At 53.6% G+C, this 24337-nt stretch overlaps 1 protein-coding gene across 5 annotated transcripts; it reads right to left on the bottom strand.

The window, feature by feature from the left end:
* Positions 1–115: 115 nt before the first annotated feature.
* EWSR1 (EWS RNA binding protein 1) lies at positions 116–23449 on the bottom strand. Of its 5 annotated transcripts, none has more exons than XM_074554008.1 (18): positions 23326–23449; positions 20458–20494; positions 20201–20252; positions 19705–19758; positions 18364–18487; positions 11662–11848; positions 9010–9177; positions 8182–8396; positions 7245–7428; positions 4521–4558; positions 3837–3869; positions 3139–3257; positions 2702–2831; positions 2460–2582; positions 2210–2387; positions 1284–1381; positions 685–958; positions 116–475 (listed from the first exon to the last, which is right to left on the bottom strand). In XM_074554008.1, exons 1-18 carry the CDS (start codon positions 23390–23392, stop codon positions 436–438), a joined length of 2121 nt encoding a protein of 706 aa, XP_074410109.1. In that variant the 5' UTR covers positions 23393–23449; the 3' UTR covers positions 116–435. The 5 variants fall into 5 exon arrangements, with proteins under 5 accessions (XP_074410109.1, XP_074410110.1, XP_074410111.1 ...); XM_074554009.1 differs by having other exon boundaries at positions 4521–4555; XM_074554010.1 differs by lacking the exon at positions 19705–19758.
* Between the last annotated feature and the right edge of the window lie 888 nt (positions 23450–24337).

Genomic DNA, 24337 nt, shown 5'->3' with positions numbered 1-24337 from the left:
CTGAGGCACAGCGGGATGCACCGGGGGCTCCGGCCCTCCCCTCCATCCCCTCCTACCCCGGCCCGGGCCCGGGGGCCGCGCCCCCCCGGGTGCTCTCAAGAAAGGCCAGCAATGGTGCGGTTACAAACAGCGGGAATTTTATTTAAAAAAACAACCGTCACAACCGTTCACAGCGTTACAGGCGGGGAGGGGGCGGGGGCGCGTTAAACAACCGGTTTTATTTTGGGGGAGGGGGGGAAGAAAGAATTCGTCACGCTACCGTTGAACTTGGTTTTAATGTTTCTCCACAAACGGTGAAAAATACTAAAGTACAGACAAGGAGGACTCATAATGTTGTGGCCAACATTATAAATATGGAATTATAAATTTAAAACATTTTTTTTTTCTGGTTTAAAAAATAAATCTGGTAGTAAATGCGGCTCTGGGGGGACGGCGTTAGTAGGGCCGGTCTCGGCGATCCTGGCGGTGTTCGCCCCTGTGGGCAGGAGGGAAAAGGGTCACTCGTGGGGTCCCGGAGCCCTCCCCGGCTTGGGGAGGGTCCTTAACCCCTCACCCAGGCACCCTGCCACCCATTCACCCACCCCTTGCCCCTCCACCCATTTGTCCCACCCCAGCCGCTCCCACCTTGTCACCATCAGGGTCTCCCCCTCCCCAGTGTGCCCTGGTCCCGCCCTCCATCCATACTTGTCCATCTTTCCCGGCCCTCCGCGCCGTCCTCGGCCTCCTCCTCCCATCTGCTCCATGAGGGGTCCGGGGGGTCCTCCGGGGCCGCCTCCTCCTCCTCCTCTCCGGCCGCCTCCTCCGTAGCCGCCTCGGTCCATGCCGCGGCCTCCTCGGAATCCGCCTCGCTCTCCGCCGCGGCCGCCTCGGAACATCCCTCCGGGCCCGCCCCGCTCCATGAGGCCCCCGCCGCGCCCGCCCCGCATCCCGCCGGGGCCGCCTCGGCCGCGGTCACCGCCTGCGGAGGGGCAGAGAGCGGGAGTGAGCCCAGGGCGCACAGCCCGACCCTGCTCCCCATCCAGCACGGCCAGCTCGGGCAGGAGAAGGGCTGGGAGCTGCTGGGCACCCGAGGGGATTTGGGGTTCATTAAGGTTTAAGCTGTGCTCTGCTGACAGCCCCCCAAATCCAGGACGCACAGGAGAAATCCCAGTCTCCATGTCATGGCTCACGGAGGGATGAAGGCCTGGCAGCTCCTGGAGCTGGCCCAGCTATTCCCCAAGGAGCCTGAGGCCAGGCCTGGGGTGTCCTGCTGGGAACTGGGGCTGGGAACCCCCCAAACGTACCTGGAGGAGGGAAGGGGGGTGGGAGGAACCCCTCCGGTTTGGGCGCCTTGCACTGGTTGCACTCTGTTCTCCAGGCAAAGTTCTGGTTTCCACAGCCCCTGGGTACAAATTCCAGTTAGGCCAGAGCGGGACAGCATTCCAGCTGGGGTGACATTGGGAAGCACGAGCAGGAGAGGGGACACAAGGGCAGGACGTGGGGCACAGCTCCCACCGTGGGGAGGGGGTCTGGCTGCCCACAGGAGCTCTGGGTCACCCACAGCCCCCAGGAGTGACCCCGTCCCTCCATCTGTGCCAGCTGGAAGCTGCATCCTGGCAAGGCCCAGCCAGTGATTTTGGGATGATTGGGATGATTCTGCCCTGGCCAGGTGCAGGAGGGCACAGGGGTGGGGGGGGGCACTCACAGGTTGGGTGTGGGGCACTGCCCACAGGGGTGTGGGGGCACTGCCCACAGGGGTGTGGGTACTCACGGGTTGGGGCACTGCCCACAGGGGTGTGGGGGGCATTGCCCACAGGGGTGTGGGGCACTGCCCACAGGGGTGTGGGTACTCACGGGTTGAGGCACTGCCCACAGGGGTGTGGGGCACTGCCCACAGGGGTGTGGGTACTCACGGGTTGGGGCACTGCCCACAGGGGTGTGGGGGCACTGCCCACAGGGGTGTGGTACTCACGGGTTGGGGCACTGCCCACAGGGGTGTGGGGGGCATTGCCCACAGGGGTGTGGGGGCACTGCCCACAGGGGTGTGGTACTCACGGGTTGGGGCATTGCCCACAGGGGTGTGGGGGCACTGCCCACCGGGGTGGGTGTGGGGGCACTGCCCACAGGGGTGTGGGGGCACTGCCCACAGGGGTGTGGGTACTCACGGGTTGGGGCACTGCCCACAGGGGTGGGTGTGTGGGGGCACTGCCCACAGGGGTGTGGTACTCACGGGTTGGGGCACTGCCAGTCCCCGGCGCGGTGCTGGACGCTCCCTCCGGACGGGTTTCCCCGCGATCCCCGCGGTCCTCTCGAGGAGAAGCCACCCCTGTCTCCACCTCTGCCCCCCATCCTGCCCATGGGGCCGCTGGGCCCGCTGGGACCCCCAGGGCCACCGGGGCCCCCTGGACCTGCGGGAAGGAGCCCTGTTAGCGCAGGGAGCCCCGGGAAGGGCGGGCAGGGCTCTGGGGGCTGCACGGTACCTCCACGCAGGGGTGGGGGCATCCCCCGCTGCTCCCGCGGGGGCATCCCGCCCCTCAGGCTGTTCATCGGGCCCTTCTTCCGTGCCAGGGACACCTTCAGCTTGCTGCCCTGGAAATCCTTCCCTGCGAGGGACACAACGGCAGCAGCATGGGTGAATCCTGGTTCACACACCTGCACCCAGGTGCTCCCCACACTTGGGGGAGATTCTGGAATTCCACCCCAGAACGCCCCCAGCACTCACCATCGAACCATTCCACGGCAGTTTTGGCAGTGGACGGGTCATCGTAGGACACGGTGGCATCGCCCTTGGGCTTGCCTGTTTCCTTGTCGATGTACAGGTTTATCATGGGCTGCCCCGTCCTCTTGTTCATCTAAGGGACAGTGCAACGTCACCCCAGGCCTGTCCCCCACAGCCCAGCTGGGATTCACTGTTCTACTCTGTCCCTCGTTCCAGGGACTCCAGGACAGAAGAAAGGGGCCCCAGGCCTACCATGGATGACAGCAACTGTCCCAAAAAATGAAGGGACAGGCCCTAAACAGCCCTGCCAGGCCTTTCCCAGAGCCTGGACATGATGGGCCAGAAGGATGTGAGCCAGGGGCAGGGAGGAGGAGGAGGAAGAAGAGGAGGTGGGTGACCCTTTTCTCTCTGCCAGCACAGGATCACTGGTGTCCCCTCACCTTGACAACACCGCACTGTTTGAAGAAATCTGCCAGATCCTCCAGGGTCACATTTTCATTGAGTCCCTGCACATAGACTGCAGTGCTGTCCGAGTCCTCCTCTGGGTCCATAGGGGGGCCTAGGAGACAATTCCCGGGGTCAGAGGAAGGGCAGGGATACCCCAGGGCCGAGCTCTTTCCATGCCCTCATCCCCTCCAGGGCTGCAGCTGTGCTCTCTGAGTGACAGCAAACCCCAGGCCCGGGGGAGGGCACTGTCCCCACCTCACCTCCCACAGAGCCCACGCCCACCCACGCGGGCAGAACCCCCGGGTTATTTCAGGACACATCCCAGAGGAGAGATGAGGAAGACCTTGGTGCCCCCTGGACTCCCACACAAGGACATCCACCCCCCTTTTCCGATGCTGGAAGGCTGACGCACAGCTTCCAGACACGCCTGTGGGACAGGAAGGGACAAGGCAAGGACGAGGCTCTGGGGGTGCTGCAGGCTCCCTGCAAGAGCTCCAGAGCAGCCCCCAACCCCTGAATGCCTGCAGAGAAGGGGGAGCAGCTCCCAACCACATCTGGTGGTTTTCCAGCTGTTTGGGAATGAAGAAACGATGGAAGAGCCAGAAAGGCTGGAAGAGGTGGGGAGGTGACACTGCAGTGAGGACACAAACGTCGGTTCCACAACCTCGGGAGGGAATTTGGTGGCAATTACCTAAATCCAGCTCGGGTCCTTCCTCCATGTGTCCTGCCAGGCGGGAGAGAAGCACAGGGAAGGGTGTTAGTGGGGGCCCTGTGGGCTGGAGAACCGACACACACAACACTAGCTACGACCTGCGCCGCACAAGAGCAGCACTGCACCTTACTGCGCCATCAGGTGGCTCTTTTAGCACTTCTTCCAACCAAAAACCACTATTACACTGGTTTTAAGCATTTCTTCCAACCAAAAACCACTATTACACTGATTTTTTTAGCAGCTTTCAAACCGTTAACCACTATTACACTGATTTCTTTTTTTTTAAGCAGGTTTCAAACCGTTAACCACTATTAACACTGATTTTTTTAAAAGGTTTTACCAAGCCAATCAGTTTTTAAGTTCATTAATAAAAGTTACTTAATATATCTATATATATTAAAAAAAAAAAAAAGATTTATTACATCCAAACCATTTCTTTTCCCCAAAATTACAGGAGTGGTTGCTCAACTCTTCCACTGTGTCCGCATACCCCTGGGCATCGCCGGCAGTACCCATTACAGTCTGGTTGCATATTGTCATTTTTTTAAACCACTTTAACGAATAAAAAAATTACACTTTGTGCTAAAAAAAAAAAAACTTGACTGCAATTTTTTTTTTTTTTTTTTTTTTTAACACTATCCATTGTAATGCTCAAAAACTTACCACCAGGCTTATTGAAGCCACCTCGCTCTCCAGCGCTGCTGGGGGGATAAACGAAGAAATGAAGGCCTTTCCCTTTACAAAGCCAGCACCGCTCTGAGCCTCTGCGGCTCACAGGGGAGAAGGGCACTGGCTAAACATCTCCAAACATCTCTCTGTCTCTCTCTCATCTCGGCACTAGGCCTTTCTTCAGGGCAGCTCGCTCAAATTTTCTTTACATATAAAGCAACCTTGGTGTGGTTTGAGGCACCGCTTTGCTGTCGGTGCCCTGCCGTTGTTACTCGGGTATCATCAGTGCAATACTTGGCTGAGAAACGGGGGTTGTTTGTAATCAAAATGGGTTGTATTTTTGGTGGTGTTGTTTTGAAGAGCAATTCGGGGGTGTTTCAGTGGTCAACTCCCTCCCCTCGGTGTGTCCACCAAGGTGCACCCTCAGCCTGCGGCAGCGCGGGCCCGCGGGTCCCTGACATTTAACAGTGCAAAAGGAGACAAACCACACGCGAGACCTACAACACAGTTCAGCTGACATCGCCCCTGAAACCCTCAAAATAAAGCCATACATTCAGGTCACTACTGAATTTAACAACTCTCTGGAGGGAGAACTTACAGAGTACAGCGGGGGCTCCAAGGCCTGGGGTGCAGCTTTGTGGACACACTCACTTTTGGGCGGGTGCCAATGCAAACAGGGCCGCAGCTTTCACCAAAAGCTTTGGCTGAAGCATTCACAGCTAAAACTGCTTTGGAGCGTGGTGGTGAAGTAGGAAAATGCCACCTTTAGAAAGGATTTGGGCTGCTTCTTGCTCTTTTTTTGGGTGAGCCAGCAAGCTGTTTGGAAGGAGCCGAGCGGAGGAGGGAGAGCACCGTGAATTTTTCTAGCAAGTATTGCACCTCTAATACTGGGAAAAAAAAAGTCAATACAGAATTTCGAGCTGTTGCATGCAGCTTTGCCTCCTCTCGTTAAAGTACACACCATTTACGTAACGTCTCTCTTTTTAAACATAAGATTTTTACACTTTTTTTTTTTTCTTTAACGTTACACAATTCTAAAGTAGTAGTATACCCTCCTCTGGTTTTATTACCAAACAACAAGTATGCAGTTACCAAAGTTACAGAAGGATTCCGTTTATACAATCAATACATTGGGTTAAAAATATTCTATGTATATTTTTCCTCTCCATATGGACACCGTGTCTAGTCCCACTTTTCATTATGCTGCCGGCTGAGTACTGAGTACGGGTACTTTTTAAGTATTGAGGTGTTTACAAGGCTCTCACTTTGTAACCTGTAGCATATAAATGCGACAAAGCATGTTAAAAAGTTTTCCATTTTCATAAAAATATCAAATCATCGAGGCAATGAAAAAGGGCATGTTAATAACATCGAGCTCCTTACCTGCTGGAGACACTGAAATCCATCACCACAGCATGCTAAGGTGGGCCGAGTTCCCCTACCTGCCCTGGGTGTCCCCTGAAGCCACCTGTTCTATGGACATCACAAACTCTACGTCCATAAGGCTGGGGCAGGGGGGGACCCTTTGTAAGGGTCTGGCCAGGTGGGAAATCACTCAGGAGGCAAATTTGAGCTGGGATTAAGGTGTGAGATCAGAGACAGGTGACAAATCTTTGGCAATGAGAAGCTTGGAAGGGGCTAGAAATTTGAAGATGTGATGATAGACATTTCAGGTGTCTACATCTACTTTCATTGTTAAGAGATCAATACAGCACGGCTGAAATCTTTATGCAGATCCCTGGAACTCTGTTCCACCCGTGCCAATTGCAAGCTGGATGTGTTCCCACACAAACCAGCCCTTTCCATTCTTTCTTGGATTTCTCTGATAAAGATTTCATGCCACGTCAATGGGCAGCAACAGAGCTGTGCAGAACGGGGCCACCCACTGCCAAACTGGGGCTGTGCCACATGGAAAGAAGCGGCCTCTGGAGGGCAGCTGCCATCACAGCCCCCCTGCCAGCACCAGGGTGGGCACAGCGTGTCCTGTGCCACACCTGGGCACACTCTGCATAGCTCTGAGCACCGCGGTGAGGGCCTGGAACACACACAAAGCTGTGAATTCTCTCTTGGAGGAGCCCTTGGGATTGGTTCTCCTCCCTCGCCTCCATCACAACGACCTCCACGCATGGGGACACACCTGAAGGCACAGGTGCCACCAAACCAGGTTGTGCCATCAGGTGAAATGGCCAAACTGGTTCAGAGCACCTGAATGCTCTGAGGGGGAGCAGGCCTGGGAGCCAAAGCACTTCCTTCTCTCTGTCCTCGGGCTCCTTCTCCACGCGGCACTCCGAGCTCGCAGGCTCTGCAGGAGGAGGCTGACCCGAGGCTCCTGCCCTGCCAAAATCCCGCTCCTGAGGCCCGGGGAGCACCCCCTGGAGCTGCTGCGAGGTTTGTGTGTGTTCCACCCAGAGTTACTGTTAAACCCCACAGAGGATTCCACCTCTGGGCGACCATGAAGGGAGCTGAAAGTGCCAGGGCCAGCATCACCCCCAGTTTCCCCCTCCCTGGGGGCCCAACCAGCTGCAGGACAAACCAACCATCCTGCTCCTATTTCCCTTAGGATAATGTTTCCATGGATGACAAGCAATGCTGCTACACACACACATGTCCTCCATGGAAACACAGCTGGGTATGTCAACCTTTCAGTCCCTTCTTTTTGAGCTTCAAATCCTATGGGTAAACCAGAATTAGAGAAAAGGAGAAAAGCTTTGCTCTTACCCCATTCCACCGCGTCCTCCTCCCCGCCCACCTCTGCTCATGCCTCCTCCTCGCTCATATCCCCCTCGTCCCCTGCCCCGGCTCTCGGGGCCGCTCAGGTTCCGGCTCTCCCCGGGGCCGGAGAAGCCTCCGGATTCCTGCCCGTACATGTTCATGCTGCTGGGATGGTCCTGGCGGAACGAGCCTGGGGAAGGGGGGCAAACAGGTCAGGGAGAGGCAGCCCCCTCACCTGCCCTCAGCTCCAGCCAAACTGGAGCTGTTCTGTTTGGGAAAATCCCCCTGAGGGTGTTGATTTCAGCTGTTCCCCCAGCCAAGGCCATCACTGCGCCGTGTGTCCCCAAGTGCCACATCCACAGGGCTGTTAAATCCCTCCAGGGATTGGGATCCACTGCCCAGGGCCTGACCAACATGAAGAAATGTTCCAAATATCCACCCTGGCCCAGCCTGAGGCTGTTCCTTCTTATCCTGTCCCCGTTCCCTGGGAGCAAAGCCTGACCCAACCACTCCTGCCTCCTTCTGCTCTGTGCAGAGGCACAAGGTCCCCCCTGAGCCTCCTTTTCTCCAGCTGAGCCCCCTCAACTCCCCACAAACACCAATGCCCCAGTCTGAGGCTGATCCCTCTCATCCTGTCCCTGTTCCCTGGGAGCAGAGCCTGACCCAACCACTCCTGCCCCTTCCTGCCCTGAGCAGAGCCACGAGGTCTCCCTGAGCCTCCTTTTCTCCAGCTGAGCCCCCTCAACTCCTCCCCACAAACATTTGGTGCCTCTGTGCTTCTTTTCCCCTGAGGTGAGGAACCTTCCCTTTCCCCATCCCAACCCACCACTGCCTCCAGAGATGCCATTTTTCACCAACAAAGGCCAAACTCCAGCTCCAACCCCTTTCCCTTCAAGCCAGCTCTGAGTTTTGGATCCAAACTAAGGCCAGGGCTGCCACTCACTCTGCTGGCCGTAGCTGCTGCTCTGCTGGCTGTACTGGCTGGGGGCCTGGCTGTAGGATCCAGTGGGAGGTGGGTAACTGGTGGGAGGTGGCTGCTGGCCATAGCTGCTCTGCTGCCCATAACTGGTCTGCTGGCCATAGGAGCTCTGCTGCCCGTAGCTGCTCTGCTGGGAGTAAGTGCTCTGATCGTAACTGCTTGGCTGTGTGGAGGAATAGCTGCAAGAGAAAAACGTTGGGAAAGGTGGGATGGTGAGGCAATTCGCTGGCAGAGCGCATGGAATGGCTCATGCTGGAAGAAAATGCAATTAGAGGCTGTATTTAGTGCTGTAAATCACTTTAAAAGCTGAAGTCATCCTATGGAGGCCAGTCTAAAGGGCTGTGAAAACAAAAACCATGTGGCCAATCCCAGTTTATTCACATCTCTAGGAAAAGGAACAAGTGCCAGGGCAAAACTCAGTGGTAATGGAGGTAACAGGCCCTGGATAAAAGAAGCTCCTCTCATGCAGCTGGGGCTTTGAGAATTTCAAAGTGTATGTTTTAGATGTCACATTAAAGACACCTGAAGGTAGAAAGGGAGCTCCTGGGCTAAGCTGTATGTGGAAAGAGACAGCAAAAGGTCACTCTAGGAAAACTCTTAAAATTCTTTAAAAAAGTAGAAAATGCCTTAAACCCATTTGTCATCATTCTCCTTCTCAGATGTGCACTCAGCCACAGCCTCCCCATCCCCACCACAACAACTCCAAGAAGCACAGCTCCTCCTCCCAGGCCACCAAAGCTCCTTTTCCATCAAATCCCCGCAGGAAGGCCCCCAGGCTGAGCAGTGCATTACCTGGTTGGAGGGTAGGAGGGTGGAGCAGTGACAGGCTGCATGGGGTAGCTGGCAGGCACCTGGGGGTAGCTGTAGTTGCTCTGCCCGTAGCCCAGGCTGGGCTGGCTGTAGCCTGTCGTGCTGGACTGAGGCTGGCTGGTCTCTGCTGGTTTGCTGCCATCCTGGGGTCTGGGGAGAAACAGGGAACAGCATTGGTGCCCAGCCCCACAGCTGGCAGCAGCAAAGGGCTCAGAGCCCCCAGCACTGAGGGTTGGGAGCTCGTTTTTGGGGTAGCATTAAAGCTGGCCTTGATTGGTGACAGATAATAAACAGGTGATAAACACAATTTCAGCACTCACTGCCTGGGTGTTTGCACACTCCAGGAGAGGCCCAGGCAGTGCCCTGGACAGAGAGCATGGAACAGCACAGCTCCTGTCCATCCCAAAGGGGCTCAGAGCTGGGCTGTGGGGCTGATGGAGGGTGTGCAATGGCAGCAAGGCTCTCCTGCAGAGCCCTGGGCAAGCAGGAGCTGAAGCAGGCACTGAAATGCCCCATTGTGTGGTTCAGAATCCAGCTCAGGCAGATATTGCCTCATACACGTTATCCCCAATGATCCCATGGAAAAGAAAGGATGCTGGGCTTGGGCTGGGTGACCTTTAAAGGTCCCCTCCAACCCAAACCACTCACAATTGTGTGCTTAGAATTAACTCTCAAGGCCTGAAATTTGAGAACCCTTTGCATGTGATTCACACATCCCCTTCTGTTTGCCCCAAAGTTTAAAAGCCATGTGAATGTGGCACTTGGGGAGAGGATTGGTGGTGGCCTCCATGATCTCAGAGGGCTTTTCTAACTCCAAGGATTCTATGAGTCTTTAATTTCTATTTGTTTCTCAGAGTGGAGCTGCTTTTGCTGTAGAAGCTGGGAAAAAATTACACAGTGTCAGGATTCACCCAGCAAATTTACATTCCTTTAAAGTGTAACCTGTCAGAGCTGTGCCAGGCCCTGCCTCTCCTTCCCACAGGGCTTGCTACACACACCAGGTAAGGGAATAAATCAGCTTTTACTCACTGCCAAACAAGTTTCCATTATGTATTCTAAACTTTCCATATCCTCTGAGCAAACAATTGCACTCAATAGCTGACAGGCCGTGCCCAGAGGGGTGAGACTTAAAGAGGAAATGTTTTGCAGCCTGTGCATCCACCCAGCATCCTGCCTGAGCCCGGCACTCAGAGCAGGCAGGACTCAGCTCTGCTGCAGCCTCAGAGCCCAGAGCCTGCTGTGGCTGCCTGGGGCTGATGGGGGAGAAACGGGACGAGGAGGAGGAGGAGGAGAAGGAGGAAGAAAAGGGCAATGAGGAGGAGGGGAAGGAAGAAGAGAAGGAGTGACTAGAGATGAAGAAGGAGAAGAAGCAAGAGGAGGAAAAGACAGAAGAAGAAGAGGAGGAAGAGGAGTAATGGGAGATGGAGAAGGAAGAGAAGGAGGAGGAATAGGAGGAACAAGAGGAGGAGAAGAAGGGAGGAGAAAGAGGAGGAGAAAGAGGAGGAGGAAGAGGATGAGGAGGGGGTGAAGAACAAGAGAAAGAAAAGGAGGAGGAACAAGAGGAAGAGAAGGAGGAAGAAGAGAAGGAGGAGGAGGAAGGAGAGAAGAAGGAAGAAGAAAAGGAAAAGGAGGAGGAAGAAGAGACAGAGGAGAAGAAGAAGGAAAAGAAGGAGAAGGAAGAAGAAGGAAGAGGAGGATGATGAGGATGGTGATGAGGAGGAGGATTATGATGGGGAAGGGGTGGAGAAGAAGGATGATGAGAAGAAGGAGGAAGAAGAGAAGGAAAAGGACGAGGAAGAAAAGGCAGAGGAGAAGGAGGAAGAGACAGAAGAAGAGAAGGAAAAGAAGGAGGAAGAAGGAGCAGGAGGAAGAAGAGGATAAGGATGGTGCTGATGAGGAAGAGGAAGATGAAGAAGGGGTGGAGAAGGATGACAAGAACAAGGAAGAGAGAAGGAAAAGGAGGAGGAAGAAAAGACAGAGGAGAGGAGAAGAAGGAAAAGAAGGAGCAGGAGGAAGATGAGGATGGTGACGATGAGGAGGAGGAACACGAGGAAGGGGTGGAGAAGGATGATGAGAAGGAGGAGGAAGAAAAGGAGGAGGAGAAGGAGGAAGAGACAGAGGAGGAGAAGGAAAAGGAGAAGTGGGGGAGAGGAGGAGGAGTGGGGGGAGGAAGCTGAGGACGGCACCATGAGGAGGAAGAGGGAGATGAGGAGGACGAGGGGAAAGAAGATGAGTGCAGTGGTGCCATGAGGAGGAGGAGGGGGAGGAAGACGTGGACAGTGCCATGAGGAGGAGGAGGAGGAGGAGGGAGAGGAAGATGAGTGCGGTGCCATGAGGAGGAAGAGGAGGGGGAGGAGGGCGGTACCATGAGGAGGAAGAGGAAGATGAGTGCAGCAGTGCCACGATGAGGAGAAGGGGGAGGAAGATGGGTGCGGTGCCATGAGGAGGAAGAGGGAGATGAGGAGGACGAGGAGGAGGAGGAAGTTGAGTGCAGCGGTGCCATGAGGAGGAGGAGGAAGTTGAGTGCAGCGGTGCCATGAGGAGGAGGAGGAAGATGAGTGCAGCGGTGCCATGAGGAGGAGGAGGAAGATGGGTGCGGTGCCATGAGGAGGAGGGGGAGGATGAGGGCGGTACCTGGCGGGGGCGGCCGGCGCCGGCTGCTGCCCGTAGGCGGGGTAGGCGGGCTGGGTGCCGTAGGCGGCGGGCGCTGCGTACGAGCTCTGGCTGCTGGTGACCGTGGCCGTGTTGGTGTCGTAGGCGGCGCTGCCGTAGCCCTGCACGGGCTGGCTGTAGGCAGGGGGGGCGGTCGGGGCGCTGTAACCTGCAACAAGCACGGCTCAGGCACGGCTCGGCCGGCAGCGGCGCCATCCCAGCGCGGCCCCGCCGATCCCAGCGCGGCCCAGCCGGCAGGGCGGCCTAAGGCTCATCTCCCTCCGTCCCCCTCACGGGACACCTTCACTGTCCAAGGGGCTCCAAGCCCTGCCCAGCCTGGCCTTGGACACTGCCACAGCTTCCCGGTGTCCCCCCTCAGCTTCCCGGTGTCCCATCTAACCCTCCTCTGTGCCCACACGAACCCTGGATAAGTGTCCCTTATCCTGGCCCTCCGCACCCTTGTCCCAAGTCCCTCAAGCTTTCCCAAATATCTCAAGGACTTTCCCCAAATATCTCAGACTCTGCTCCTTGTGGTGCTCCTGGGAGTCATCACAGCCACAATTTTACCTCAGACAACCCAAAAATCATCAATTACCCCACCCTGCCCCTCACAGAACCCCCTCTCCCACCATGGGAAGCCTCAGGCTCTCCAGACGAGTGTCTGAATGTTTAAAACTATTAAGGCAATGTTTAATTCATGTATATTCATGTTTATTTAATGTATGTTTGGGCTGAATATTCAGGAGTTTTAGGAAGCAGATTTTCCTCCCAGTGATTCCTTGGGTGTTGTGTCCTGCACATTCCTGGGAGAGACACCAGAAACATTTTGTAGTTGGAATTAAACATTCCCCAAAGCAAGGGAATTCCAGGACAGACAGACAGACAGACACTGGGGTATCACAGCATCCCAAAATCCCAATCCCAGGAGCTTTCTGGAAGCCACCCCCGGACCAGCACTCAGGATTGTTTACAGCAAGCAGAGCTCAGGCAGGGCAAGCTGAGACATCTCCTCAACAAAGGCAGGGTAACAAACCCCCCTGAGCTCCAAAATAAAATAAATCCAACTGATTTAGCAAGTACAGTCCCATCCTTTTAGCTTTTCTGAAAAAATAAAGGCACAAAACCTGGCCTGGGAAGTCTTTCAGAGGCATTTCTGAAGGCCTTATTTGAAATCAGTAAAGCTGGAAACAAAAGAAAAGCACTTTCCATTTGCTTTCACATGAGAAAAAGGTCAAAAGAGACACATCAGGCAGTTCCTGATGTTTTATGTACCTTCCCTTTTCTCAGAATTTCACTTCACTTTAGAGAAAAAGCTGAGAGCTCACAGAGTTCCTTTTCAACAGTTTTACAATATCCAAGATCCCCAAACAGCTCCTGTATAATTTAGTGGCATTTGCCTTGTCTCAAAAGTAAACTGGCATTAACACACTGGGTTTGTGCTCCTAACAAAAAAAAAATTTAAAAACTAGCAAGTTTAAATTGAAAAAGATTAAATTTAAACTAGCAAGTTTAAATTTTACATTTAAAAAACTTAAAAACTAGCAAGTTTTCATATTAAGAGTATGAGACTTGGATGGAAAAACAGCAATAAAAATGTTGTTAAACATTAAAAAATGGCTGGGATCAGTGAAGACAACAGCTTCTCCACCACTTTTGATTTTTAATAAACACGGGAGGCTTGTGATACATTTCCTTTAGGCAAATTGGGCTGCAGCATTTCATTCCGGGTGCCTGATTTGCAAAGCAAAGAGCATTTGCAGCAGCAGAGCACGGTGTGTGCCCTCCCAAGCACCATGGCACTGCCACAGCTCCACACCAGGCAGCAGGAAAGAGGAACACAGGGAATTTATTAAAATTTGCACAGCAAATTTATTAAAAACACCCCCAAAATTCAGCTTTTTGGTGAGCAAATTGATTAAAAACACCCCCAAAATTCAGCTTTTCGGTGAGCAAATTGATTAAAAACACCCCCAAAATTCAGCTTTTTGCTGACCCTCAGGAGCCTGGGGAACACACAAGGCCAGCCTGCACCTTCCTCTTCCCACCCCTGACCTCCAACCCAACCTCATCCCAGGGCATTCCCAAGCTGGGAATGTAAACTGGATCCCTTGTAGGAATCAAGTTATTTCCAAGTGGGAAATAACCTTAAAAAAATTAAATAACAATAACTTTAAAAACTGACTGGTTTTTAAAAATCAGTTTTTAAGGTTATTATTCCTGTCTGCTGTTCTCTGAAAAATGTTGCTGAAAAGGCTGAAGGGGATGATGCCCAATGGGAGGATTTTTAAAGCCTTGGACAAATCTGAGCAGCCCAAACACTTAAATGTGAGGCTAGACAGCAATTCCACAGGGAGCAGCAATCCCAGGAGTTAAATAAAGCCTTATTTTAACTGGCCAAAGCCTGACCACACACTAAAAAAGGCTAAGTTCAGCCTAAGAAAGGAATTTTGGAAGTTCACAAATCATTTTTTCTCTAGGTAGCCTTAAATGAAAGGAAAAAGCCCTGTAGATAACCCCCAGTGCCACTGGCTAATGGATAGGGATCTCAGGATCAGCAATTTTCCTGATCCATGTAAAGATGGTAAATATTTTCATTTGGGTTAATATTTTCTCTCCAGCTCCTCCCTGTGATGAATTCCTCAATTCCTGTGCTGGATCTGCACAGGTAGCAGGATAAAAGGGAGGAAAAAAAAAAAAAAAGTTGAATTTTAAAGCTTCAGCTCTAGATGGAGCATTTCCCTCATGCAACAGTGGAACAGCAGGAAGGGTTTGTCCCAAAGGAAAGGCAGTGATTTCCCATCCCACTGGTTTAAATCACAAATCAAACCCAGTTTAGACACTCTGGGAACTCTCAGGAGCTGCTGTTTTGAGGGTGACATTTCTATTATACCACTTTTCTCTCCTCCCCTCCCAGTCAGGAAGATAAAAGTTGACACAGCAGAAAAGCTGGTGAAAGAAAAAGGTGACAGAAGGAATAAAGTGCCTGAATTCCCCTCAAAGGAAGGCTAGGAATTCTCCAGGTGGTGGTGAAGTTTGCAGGATTTGACCTACAGAGAATATCAACTGGAAAAGGCTGGATTTAGAGAGATTCCTTCTTTCCACAGGGATTCCTTTTTTCCACAGGGATTCCTTCAGGAGCAGAGCTGCCTCCTGCTTGTGTCTATCCCACCAGTGAGGGCTGGAGAAGATGCAGAGCTCACTCTCTCTCCAGCCAGTTTTGGGATATTTTGGGGTTGTTATGGCAGCTGTGTGCTCATTAATTCCAACTGAGAATTTGGAAATTTTTAGAAATTTCAATATCCACACCCCAAATTTCCCAGGTAAAGGGAAGCAGGAGCTGGCTGGTTTAGAGAGCAATTCCCACTTCCAACAGATCCACAGCTGGACAGCAAAATGCTCTTTATTTATTGACTCCTGGAATTCCTGCCAACACCCTGCACTGATTAATGAGGCACAGGTCTGAGGGTGCCCAGTGATCCCTAACTAATCCTTTTTTCTCCAAGACACCTTTTCCTGCAGCCCCAGGGAGGGAAGGACGGTGCCAACTGGGTGGTGACGAAAAAATCCATCCCTGCCATTCCCACCCATCCTGAGAGGCTGCATCCACACACACCATGGATTTCCTTGACCTCACCCAAACCCCAGGCTGTTCAGGCAACAACAAAAACAACAAAATTGCTTTAAGGAACTGCAGGACAAAAAGGTGATGGACAGGAAAACAGGACTGGGCTGCAGCTGTAAGGAGTGCACGTGTCTCAGGGCATGACAGTGTCTGCCCCAGGGGTTTATTGAGCATGAAAGGCAGCAGGGAGGGAGGGAGGGAGAGGCTGCAGTCTCCTTTCCACAGCTCTGGCTCCTCAAGGAGAGGCAGGTGGAGGAAGGATAAACCCAGCCTGGCTCCATGCCCAGAGCTGCCACAGCCCTGCTCTGTGGGCTGATAAGATCTTTTGCTTGACCACTTTTCTAAGTTGGTGGTTTTTTTTTTTTTTATGGATGAAAAGAAAATGAAGCTTTTATTTTTTTTGCCTACCAAGAAAACAAAATGTGCAGCTGTGCAGAAAAAAAAAAAAGCCTGATATTATTATTATTGTTATTATTATTATTCTTGAAGCAAATCTCCTCTTAAGGGAGAAGGAAAAACATAAACAGAGCAGTTTCCTGTGACCCCTGTGGGACTGGAATCCACAGGAGTCACAGGGATGTAAATATTTCTAAGAAAGGAATTTTGGAAGTTCACAAATCAGTTTTTGCTGCCAACTTTTCTCTAGGTAGACTTAAATGAAAGGAAAAAGCCCTGCAGATAACTCCCAGTGCCACTGGCTAATGGACAGGGATCTCAGGAGCAGGAATTTTCCTGATGCGTGTAAAGATGGTAAATATTTTCATTTGGGTTAATATTTTCTCTCCAGCTCCTCCCTGTGAAGAATTCCTCAATGGCCTCTACAGTCAGATATCCCAGTGTCTGTCTGTCTGTCTGTCCTGGAATTCCCCTGCTTTGGGGAGTGTTTAATTCCAACTACAAAATGTTTCTGATGTCTCTCCCAGGAATGTGCAGGACACAACACCCAAGGAATCACTGGGAGGAAAATCTGCTTCCTAAAACTCCTGAATATTCAGCCCAAACATACATTAAATAAACATGAATATACATGAATTAAACATTGCCTTAATAGCTTTAAACATTCAGACACTCAACTGGAGGAAATTCCAGCTCCAGGAACACGTTGGGAGAGTTTATGGAGCATGAAGGAGCAAGAATCTGCTCTGGAAATCCAAAACCACCACGGGGCATGCAAAGGTGGAGGGCAGGATGCTGTTTATCCTTTAGGAAATGGGGTTGGAGTCACATAAAAGGCCTCAGTGGTCAGGATTTGACCCATGGAGATGGCAAAGAGCCCTGCAGCCTTGCCTGGGTCACTGTCACTGTCCAGGGTTTGGCACTGAAACCAAGTGACACCCCCAGGGTTCCACAAAGGGCACCTCAGGTTCTGACAGGATGAGACAGAATTTTCCATGCAACACTGAGCAGGACAGGCCAACCCCAACCTGGGCTGGCTCCTTCCACCGTGGGAAGCACAAGATGAGGAGGAGAAGGCACAGGATCAGAACAGGCACATGTCACTGCAGTGACAGCACTGGCAGGGAAGGGCTGAGGAGCAGCCAGGGACACTGCTCACTCTGCTCTGGGCACAGCACGTCCTGCTGGGTCCCACAGCACCCAAACCCTGCCCTGAAAACTCAACAGTGCATTTATTCCTGTCTATGCATGGCTGCCACAGCCCTGGGGGTGCCCAAGGCCAGCCTGGGACAGTGGAATGTGTCCCTGCCATGGCAGGGGTGACACCAGATGAGCTTTAAGGTCTCTCCCAGCCAAAACCATTCCATGAAGGACCTGGAGCTGCTGGAGTGAGACCAGAGGAGGCCATGGAGGGCTGGAGCCAGGCTGGGAGAGCTGGGGGTGCTCACCTGGAGAGGAGAAGGCTCCAGGGAGAGCTCAGAGCCCCTGGCAGGGCCTGAAGGGGCTCCAGGAGAGCTGGAGAGGGACTGGGGACAAGGGATGGAGGGACAGCACACAGGGAATGGCTCCCACTGCCAGAGGGCAGGGATGGATGGGATATTGGGAATTGGGAATTGTTCCCTGTGAGGAAATGGCTTCCCCCGGCCAGAGGACAGGGCTGGATGGAATATTGGGAATTAGGAATTGTTCCCTGGGAGGGAATGGCTTCCCACTGCCAGAAGTGCAGGGCTGGATGAGATATTGGCCAGGGCTGGATGGAATATTGGGCAGGGCTGGATGGGATATTGGGCAGGAATTGTTCCCTGGGAGGGAATACCCTCCCACTGCCAGAGGGCAGGAAGGGATGGGATTTTGGGAATTAGGAATTGTTCCCTGCTGGGAATGGCTTCCCACTGCCAGAAGTGCAGGGCTGGATGGGATATGGGGCAGGGCTGGATGGGATATTGAGCAGGGATTGTTCCCTGGCAGAGAATGACTTCCCCCTGCCAGAGGGCAGGAATGGATGGGATTTTGGGAATTAGGAATTGTTCCCTGGGAGGGAGTGGCTTCCCACTGATAGAGGGCAGGGATGGATGGAATGTTGGGCAGGGAGAGAGGGGATATTGGGCAGGAATTGTTTCCTGGAAGGGAATACCCTCCCACTGCCAGAGGGCAGGGCTGGATGGGATTTGGGGCAGGGCTGGATGAGACATTGGGAATTAGGAACTGTTCCCTGGGAAGGAATGCCCTCCCCCTGCCAGAGGACAGGGATGGATGGGATATTGGGAATCAGGGATTGTTCCCTGGGAGGGAATACCCTCCCACTGATAGAGGACAGGGCTGGATGGGATATTGGGCAGGGCTGGATGAGATATTGGGAAGCAGGGATTGTTCCCTGGGAGGGAATAGCCTCCCTTTGCCAGAGGGCAGGGCTGGATGGGATTTTGGGAATCAGGGATTGTTCCCTGGGAGGGAATAGCCTCCCTTTGCCAGAGGGCAGGGCTGGATGGGATTTTGGGCAGGGCTGCTCCCTGGCAGGGCAGTCACACAGGTTACCCCCAGCTTGGCCGCCACACCCCCGAAGTATCCGAGTTTGCCCAGAGTTTGCTCAGCTGTGGGAGCTGTCCCTGCCCAGGGCCTAGGTGACATTCAGGCCTGTCCCAGGCCCGGCCCAGCAGGGCTCTCACCTGTGGGGGGCTGTCCGTAGGAGGTGGCGTAGGCCGTCTGTCCGTACGCGGCCGTGGTCTGCGGCTGTGTGTAGCTGACGTCGCTGGGCTGCCCGTAGGTGCCGTAGCTCTGCTGCCCGTAGGTCTGCTCCAAAAGGACACACATTCATTCAATCCATGAGCACAAGGCACCCCCAGGAACTGCAGCTGCTGAGCGCTCCCAAAGCCAAGGCTGCTGTGAAAGTTTAGGTGCTGCGGGGAAATTCCAGGTCAGCTCTGCAAGGAGGCTATGGAGTGGTTTTTCCCTGCCAAGACTCAAGGGACAGGCTCTTGACACTGGCACCACACAGCTCTGCTCTGTGGAAAGCAAACAGGAAAGCTCCCAGCTGCTCACAGCTACCACAGGCACCATCCCAGGCTCAACCTGGAACACGGGAATGGGAGCGCTGCGAGGGCGGAACGGCACCAAGGAAAATCACTCCAGTGTCAAACTGCTCTGGGGCTGCCTAAAAGAAACCTGAGGAAGGTTTCAGTTAAATTATCTGAAGTATTTTTCATGCCCATCAGGCATTAATTTGATAAATGGGAGCTGGTGCAGGCATGGAAGGACGGGATCCATGGAACACCCAAAGCATCCCAGCGTGCTGCTCCCATTCCGGTGCCTGTGCTCAGTGAGGGATCAGCTCTCACCTCACCCATTCCCTGATTTTGTTTCCAAATCCAGCTTGAGAATCACTGAGGAAAGGAGAGGAGCAGCTGTGCCCAGCAGTGCCACCAGCTGCCCAAGCCATGCCCTACCAGCTCATGCTGCAGGCACCAGCAAGCTTCCAACAGCTCCTGGCTTAGGATAAAACTCTGGATAAAACTCGAGGAGTGACATGGAGACAGCTTTAACCTCCACATTCTGAAAGAATTCTCATTTCTCTGGACTTTTTTGGGGATATTCAGCCTCCCTGAACTCAGGTCTGAACCAGGAGCAGGAAAGCTTTGAGAATGTCAACACATCCCTGGCCCTGAAGTTCCCTCCACCAAGGGCAGGGAACGCTGCAAACTTCCCATGGACACGTGCCTACAGCTCAGATTAGCTGGTTAGGGGTTTAATTAGCTGGTTAGGTGTTCAATTAGCTGGTTAGGTGTTTAATTAGCTGGTTTTAGTTGCTGAGGCCTCCTGTTCCTACTCTTTTCTGCTCCCACCTTTCACCTCACCTACAACTGGGAGCAGCTCTTCCAGTTGTGGTCTCCAAAGACTTTTATTTCAATAAATCACCATCACCTTCCTCCTCTCAGCCCACACTGAGCCTGTCTTCCTCCTCTTGGGAAGGAAAATTAAGCCTACAGCACTTTGTGAGGACAAGAATTTACCTTTGGAAACATACTTGGAGTTTGCAGACAAATGTGGTTGTAGTAACTTGGATTCTAAAGGTTAAAAATAAGCATGAAGTTAATCTCTTAAAGACCATCATTATTTTGCAGTCCAGCCAACTGAGAGTATGAACAATTATAGCAATAAAAACTCCAGGAAAAAGCAGATTCCCTCCTCCTCCTTTGTCCAATTCTGCCATTTCCCAACAGGCAATTCCCCTCCCTTTTTTCCCAATATTTTTTTTTTCTCTCCTACACCTCTGATTACAACACCCACCAAAAATTTGGCTTTTCTGGGATCAGGATTGAATCAATTACCAAAAAAAACCAAAATGGGATTGTTGAGGTTATTTCCACTTTTAAAAAGCACTTTGGGCTGGGGGAGAATCTCCAAGACAATTTTTAACCACAGATTTTGATGCTGCTGCTTGGAATTTCCAGTTTTCATGGCAAACAGGTGACTGAGCAGGAATTGCACCCCCTCCCCATGTTTTACCTGGGTGGTCTGTGCATATCCTTGGGCTGGCTGAGGTGCATAGGCGCTGTAGCTGTGGAATGAATGTAAAGACATTTATAATTTTGCCCCAAATCTGCACCAACACACAAATTTTCATGCAGCCCAATGGTTTCTTGCTGAAATTCTACGGAAATACAAAGCTCCAGGATTCCCAAACATACCTGAGTTAAGCCCAAACCATAATTATTATTTAGTTTTATTACATCTCTTTAAAACAGGGAGGATAAGCTACTTACCCCTGCTGAGCTGCAGCTTGGCTATAGGTACTGTAATCTAAAAGAGAAGAAAAAAAGAATAAAAACGTTGATAAAAGCTTAATAAAATTAAAGAATCCAAGAGCACAGCAGCTGGAATTTCCTCCTGCAGCTTGCTATAAACCACTGGAATTCCAGTTTCCCAAGGGTGGAAGGTAAATGCACATTTTCAGTCCTCCTTTTTGAGGGGAACAAAACCTCCCTTCCCCTCATTGTTCCTGCTGTTTGCAGCAGCCACTTTGATCTCAAATGACCCTGGTTCAATTTAACTGCCACCTTGGATGGATCCCAGGGGGGGATTTGGGTTGGAACAAAGGCAAAGCAGGGATTTGTGCCTTACAAACCCACCAGCCTGCTCTGAAAGGGCCGGGAGGTTTCACCACCTTCACTCCCTCCCTTTTCAAGGACACAAATGGATGGCTGGAAAGCCACTTGTCCCCTGGAAAGGCTGGAGATGGGAAGAGGGGAGTGATTCCCTCCCCAGATCCAAAACCCACGGCAGCAAATGGCTGGGAGGAGACCCAAAACCATGAAAACACCAGCAGCAAAGCCTGTGCTGAGCTGGTTTGCTGGCAGGGATGGAAAATGAACCCACATGGCAATTAGGAGGCTGAATTTGAAAGGATTGCAGCTCCCAGCTCCCTCACAGGCAGCAACAGCTCCAGCTCCCATCCAGGCTCTGGAGCAGGGATGGATTCACCATTCCCACCAGATCTGGGAGCAGGAATGAGCCCAGAACCTGCTGCTGCAGGAGCTGGGGCAGCGGAGCTGTTCCCACACATCCCTGCATGGGAAGAGCTCCCACTGCTCCCATCACCTTGTCAGAAATCCAAATTTATCCCACAGTCATGGAATATCCTGAAATGGGAGAGAGCCACATGGATCAACTCCACTCCTGCACTGGAGAATTTCAGGAAGCAAATCCTGCCTGGCTTTGATGCCATCATCCCACTGTTCCCAAGGCCCCAGGAACCCCTTGGAAAACACAATTTCCATCCAGCACAACCTCAGCCTGAGCATCCATCCCCAGCAAACCCTTCCTGGCCAGCCTCCAGGTGTGCAGGAGCAGAGCCCCTGGATCCCTGCTGGATGCAGGAATGGCCCAGCTGTGATCCCTGCAGGAATTCCTGCCACTCCTTCATCCCTCTGGCCTTGCCCACAACACCTCACAGGGACAAAGACGACACTGGGAGCTCTCCAAAGCTTTCCCTGCTCCCAGGACACAAGGCACACAAGTTGTTAAACTCCTCTGGCAGCGTTCCCACTTCCCTCTCAGGTTGGCACATGGGATACTGGAGCGTTTTCCTTGTTCAGTTCAGGGTTCTGGGTTTGTTGGGTTTTTTTTACATTCACTTTACATGTGGTTCTGCTAAATCCTGAGTGTTAATTAATGCCTGGTCTCCTTCATCCAGCTTCCCTTTCCAACCACTCCACTCTTTTCCCTGCTCACCCTCCAGCCACCAAAACCTCATTTAATTCTCCATTTTCAGCCCCATTTTGGCCTCCAGCTCCACACAGGGGTATCAATTAACCCCTCTCCTCACAGCCCTATCCCCAGTCCCACCTAAACCAAACATTTCAGCCTCTGCAGGGTTTAATTCCAGGTGTGGAATTTGCAGTTTGCCTGTGGTGATGCCTCTCTTTTAATTTGCTGGGATTTAGAGGAACACAGAAGATTAATAAAAAATAATATTATGGTTCATTTAGTTAAACCCATCTCCTGGCTTTTATTTCCAGGGGGAAATTAATCTTCATCCTTTTCTTTCACAAGGCTCAGGAGCACACCAGAGGCTGGAAATAGCAGCTCCCAGGAGGAACAATTCCATGAATTAAGGGAAAACACAGCTGTGGTTTTAACCCCCGTCCTGACAATTCCATTGGCAGATGTTCCTTTACTGACTTTTCTTTTTCAAGCTCCCCAAGGTGCTGCTGGGGATACTCCCTCACACTCCATGGCCTGGGAGATTTTCCTTGCTGGAAAAAAAAAGGAAAATCCTCCTTCTTTAAGGAGAATCAGATGTTGGGATTTAAAGTACTTTAAAGGTGGACTGAGCAAGGGAGTCTCAGTTTCCAAATATTTATATCCAGCTGGAGCCCTCGTGGAAAAACTTTTCATTCAGATAAATTTGGAGCCATGGAGATGATGGAAGACCTCACTTCTCTAAGGGGAAAAGATGGGAAAGGAGGACTCCAGGGAGAGCTCAGAGCCCCTTTCAGTGCTTAAAGGAGCTCCAGGAGAGCTGGAGAGGGACGGAGGGATGGAGGGACAGCACACAGGGAATGGCTCCCGGTGCCAGAGGGCAGGGCTGGATGGGATATTGGGGAGGAATTCCCGGCTGGGAGCGCTGGAATGGAGATCCCAGAGGATGCTCCACGCCTGGCAGTGCCCGGGGCCGGGCTGGGAGCTCGCTGGGGCAGCGGGAGGTGTCCCCGCCATGGGATGCGCGCTCAGCTCCTTCCCACCCAAAGCGCTCCCGGATCCCAAACCCGCTCCCAAATCCGCTCCCAAACCCGCCCGAGGGCGCGGAGAGAGCCCTGGCCCCGGGGAGCGCGGAGCTCCGGCAATCCCGCGGGGCCGCAGCTCCGAGAGGCCGCAGTTGATCCCCGGGACGCTGAGGGGAAACTCCCGCGGCCCCGGGGCGGCCCCGGCGGGCGGCGCGGGGGGACGCGGCCGAGACGGGCCCTGCACGGCCCGACACCAGCGGCCCCCGGGCAAAGCGCTACGAGCCCGCGGCGCCGCCCCAGCGCTCCTCCGGCCACTCCGTGCTGGGAACGGTGGCGCGGCCGCGGGTCCGGTCCCGTCCCGTCTCGCCCCCCGCCCCGGGCCCGGCCCGCCCCGGCCCCGCTCACCCGTCGACGCCATTTTCTCGCCTTCCTCCTCCGCGCTGCCCGCCCGGCCCCGCCCCGCGCCGCGCATGCGCCGCCCGGCCCCGCCGCGAGCACCACCCCGCGGCCGGGGGGGACCGGTGGCAGAACGCGCTCCGGGGGCTCGGCCCGCCCCGCTCCGCGGCCCGCTCGCCGGTTCTGCCGGCTGCGGAAAACCGGGACGGCCCCGCGGGCAGCGGCCGCCGCTCCGGAGCGCGGTTCTACCGCCTCGCTGGGCGCTTCCCCCCCCGCAGGGTGGCGGGATGGTACGGCCCGCGGCCGTTAGGGACCGTCGCGCAAGAGGCGCTCGGGCCACGAGGCGGAGCGAGGAGCGCGGCGGGGGCGTGACGTCATGGTCGGCGTAGTGATGTCATTGCGGCGTAACGGGCGGCGCGGGGCCGCTGTGACGTCATGCACCGTGCCCGGCGGCACGCGGTGAGCCTGACGGAGGCTCCCGGCACATGAGGTCACTCGGTGTCACCTGCCAGCGGGTGACGCCATGGGCTGTATGTGATGTCACCGGGTGTCACAGGTCACGTGGAAAGAAGCGGCACCGCGGGTGCTGGTTGGGGTCCCTGTGCTGTGCCTGACATTGCACACTGCCCACGTGGTGAGCGTGGTGGAGTGACATCACTGTGTGACATCATCATGTCCCATGAGGACACAGGAGGGGGGCAGGTACCGCGTGTCCTGCGTGGAACTGGGGGTGTCCCAGGGTGTGGGACACACATGGCCCAGCTGGGTCTCCCATGGGTGCTGTGACACGGGTGAGTGTCCCAGGGGTGACATTGTATGGATTGGTGTCACATCACGGGTGGCTGTCCCATGGCACAGCCACGTGTCCCTTGGGTGTCACTGAGTGTCATCCCATCCCAACCCCTTTCATCACATGGATCCCATCCCATCCCACTGCATCCCAACCCATCCCATCCCATGGATCCCAACCCATCCCATTGATCCCATCCCATTCCATCCTATCACATCTCATCCCTTTTCT

The sequence above is a fragment of the Zonotrichia albicollis genome, chromosome 18 (assembly GCF_047830755.1).
Source record: "Zonotrichia albicollis isolate bZonAlb1 chromosome 18, bZonAlb1.hap1, whole genome shotgun sequence".
Classification (NCBI taxonomy): Eukaryota; Metazoa; Chordata; class Aves; order Passeriformes; family Passerellidae; genus Zonotrichia; species Zonotrichia albicollis.
This window is presented reverse-complemented; position numbering and strand designations above follow the sequence as displayed.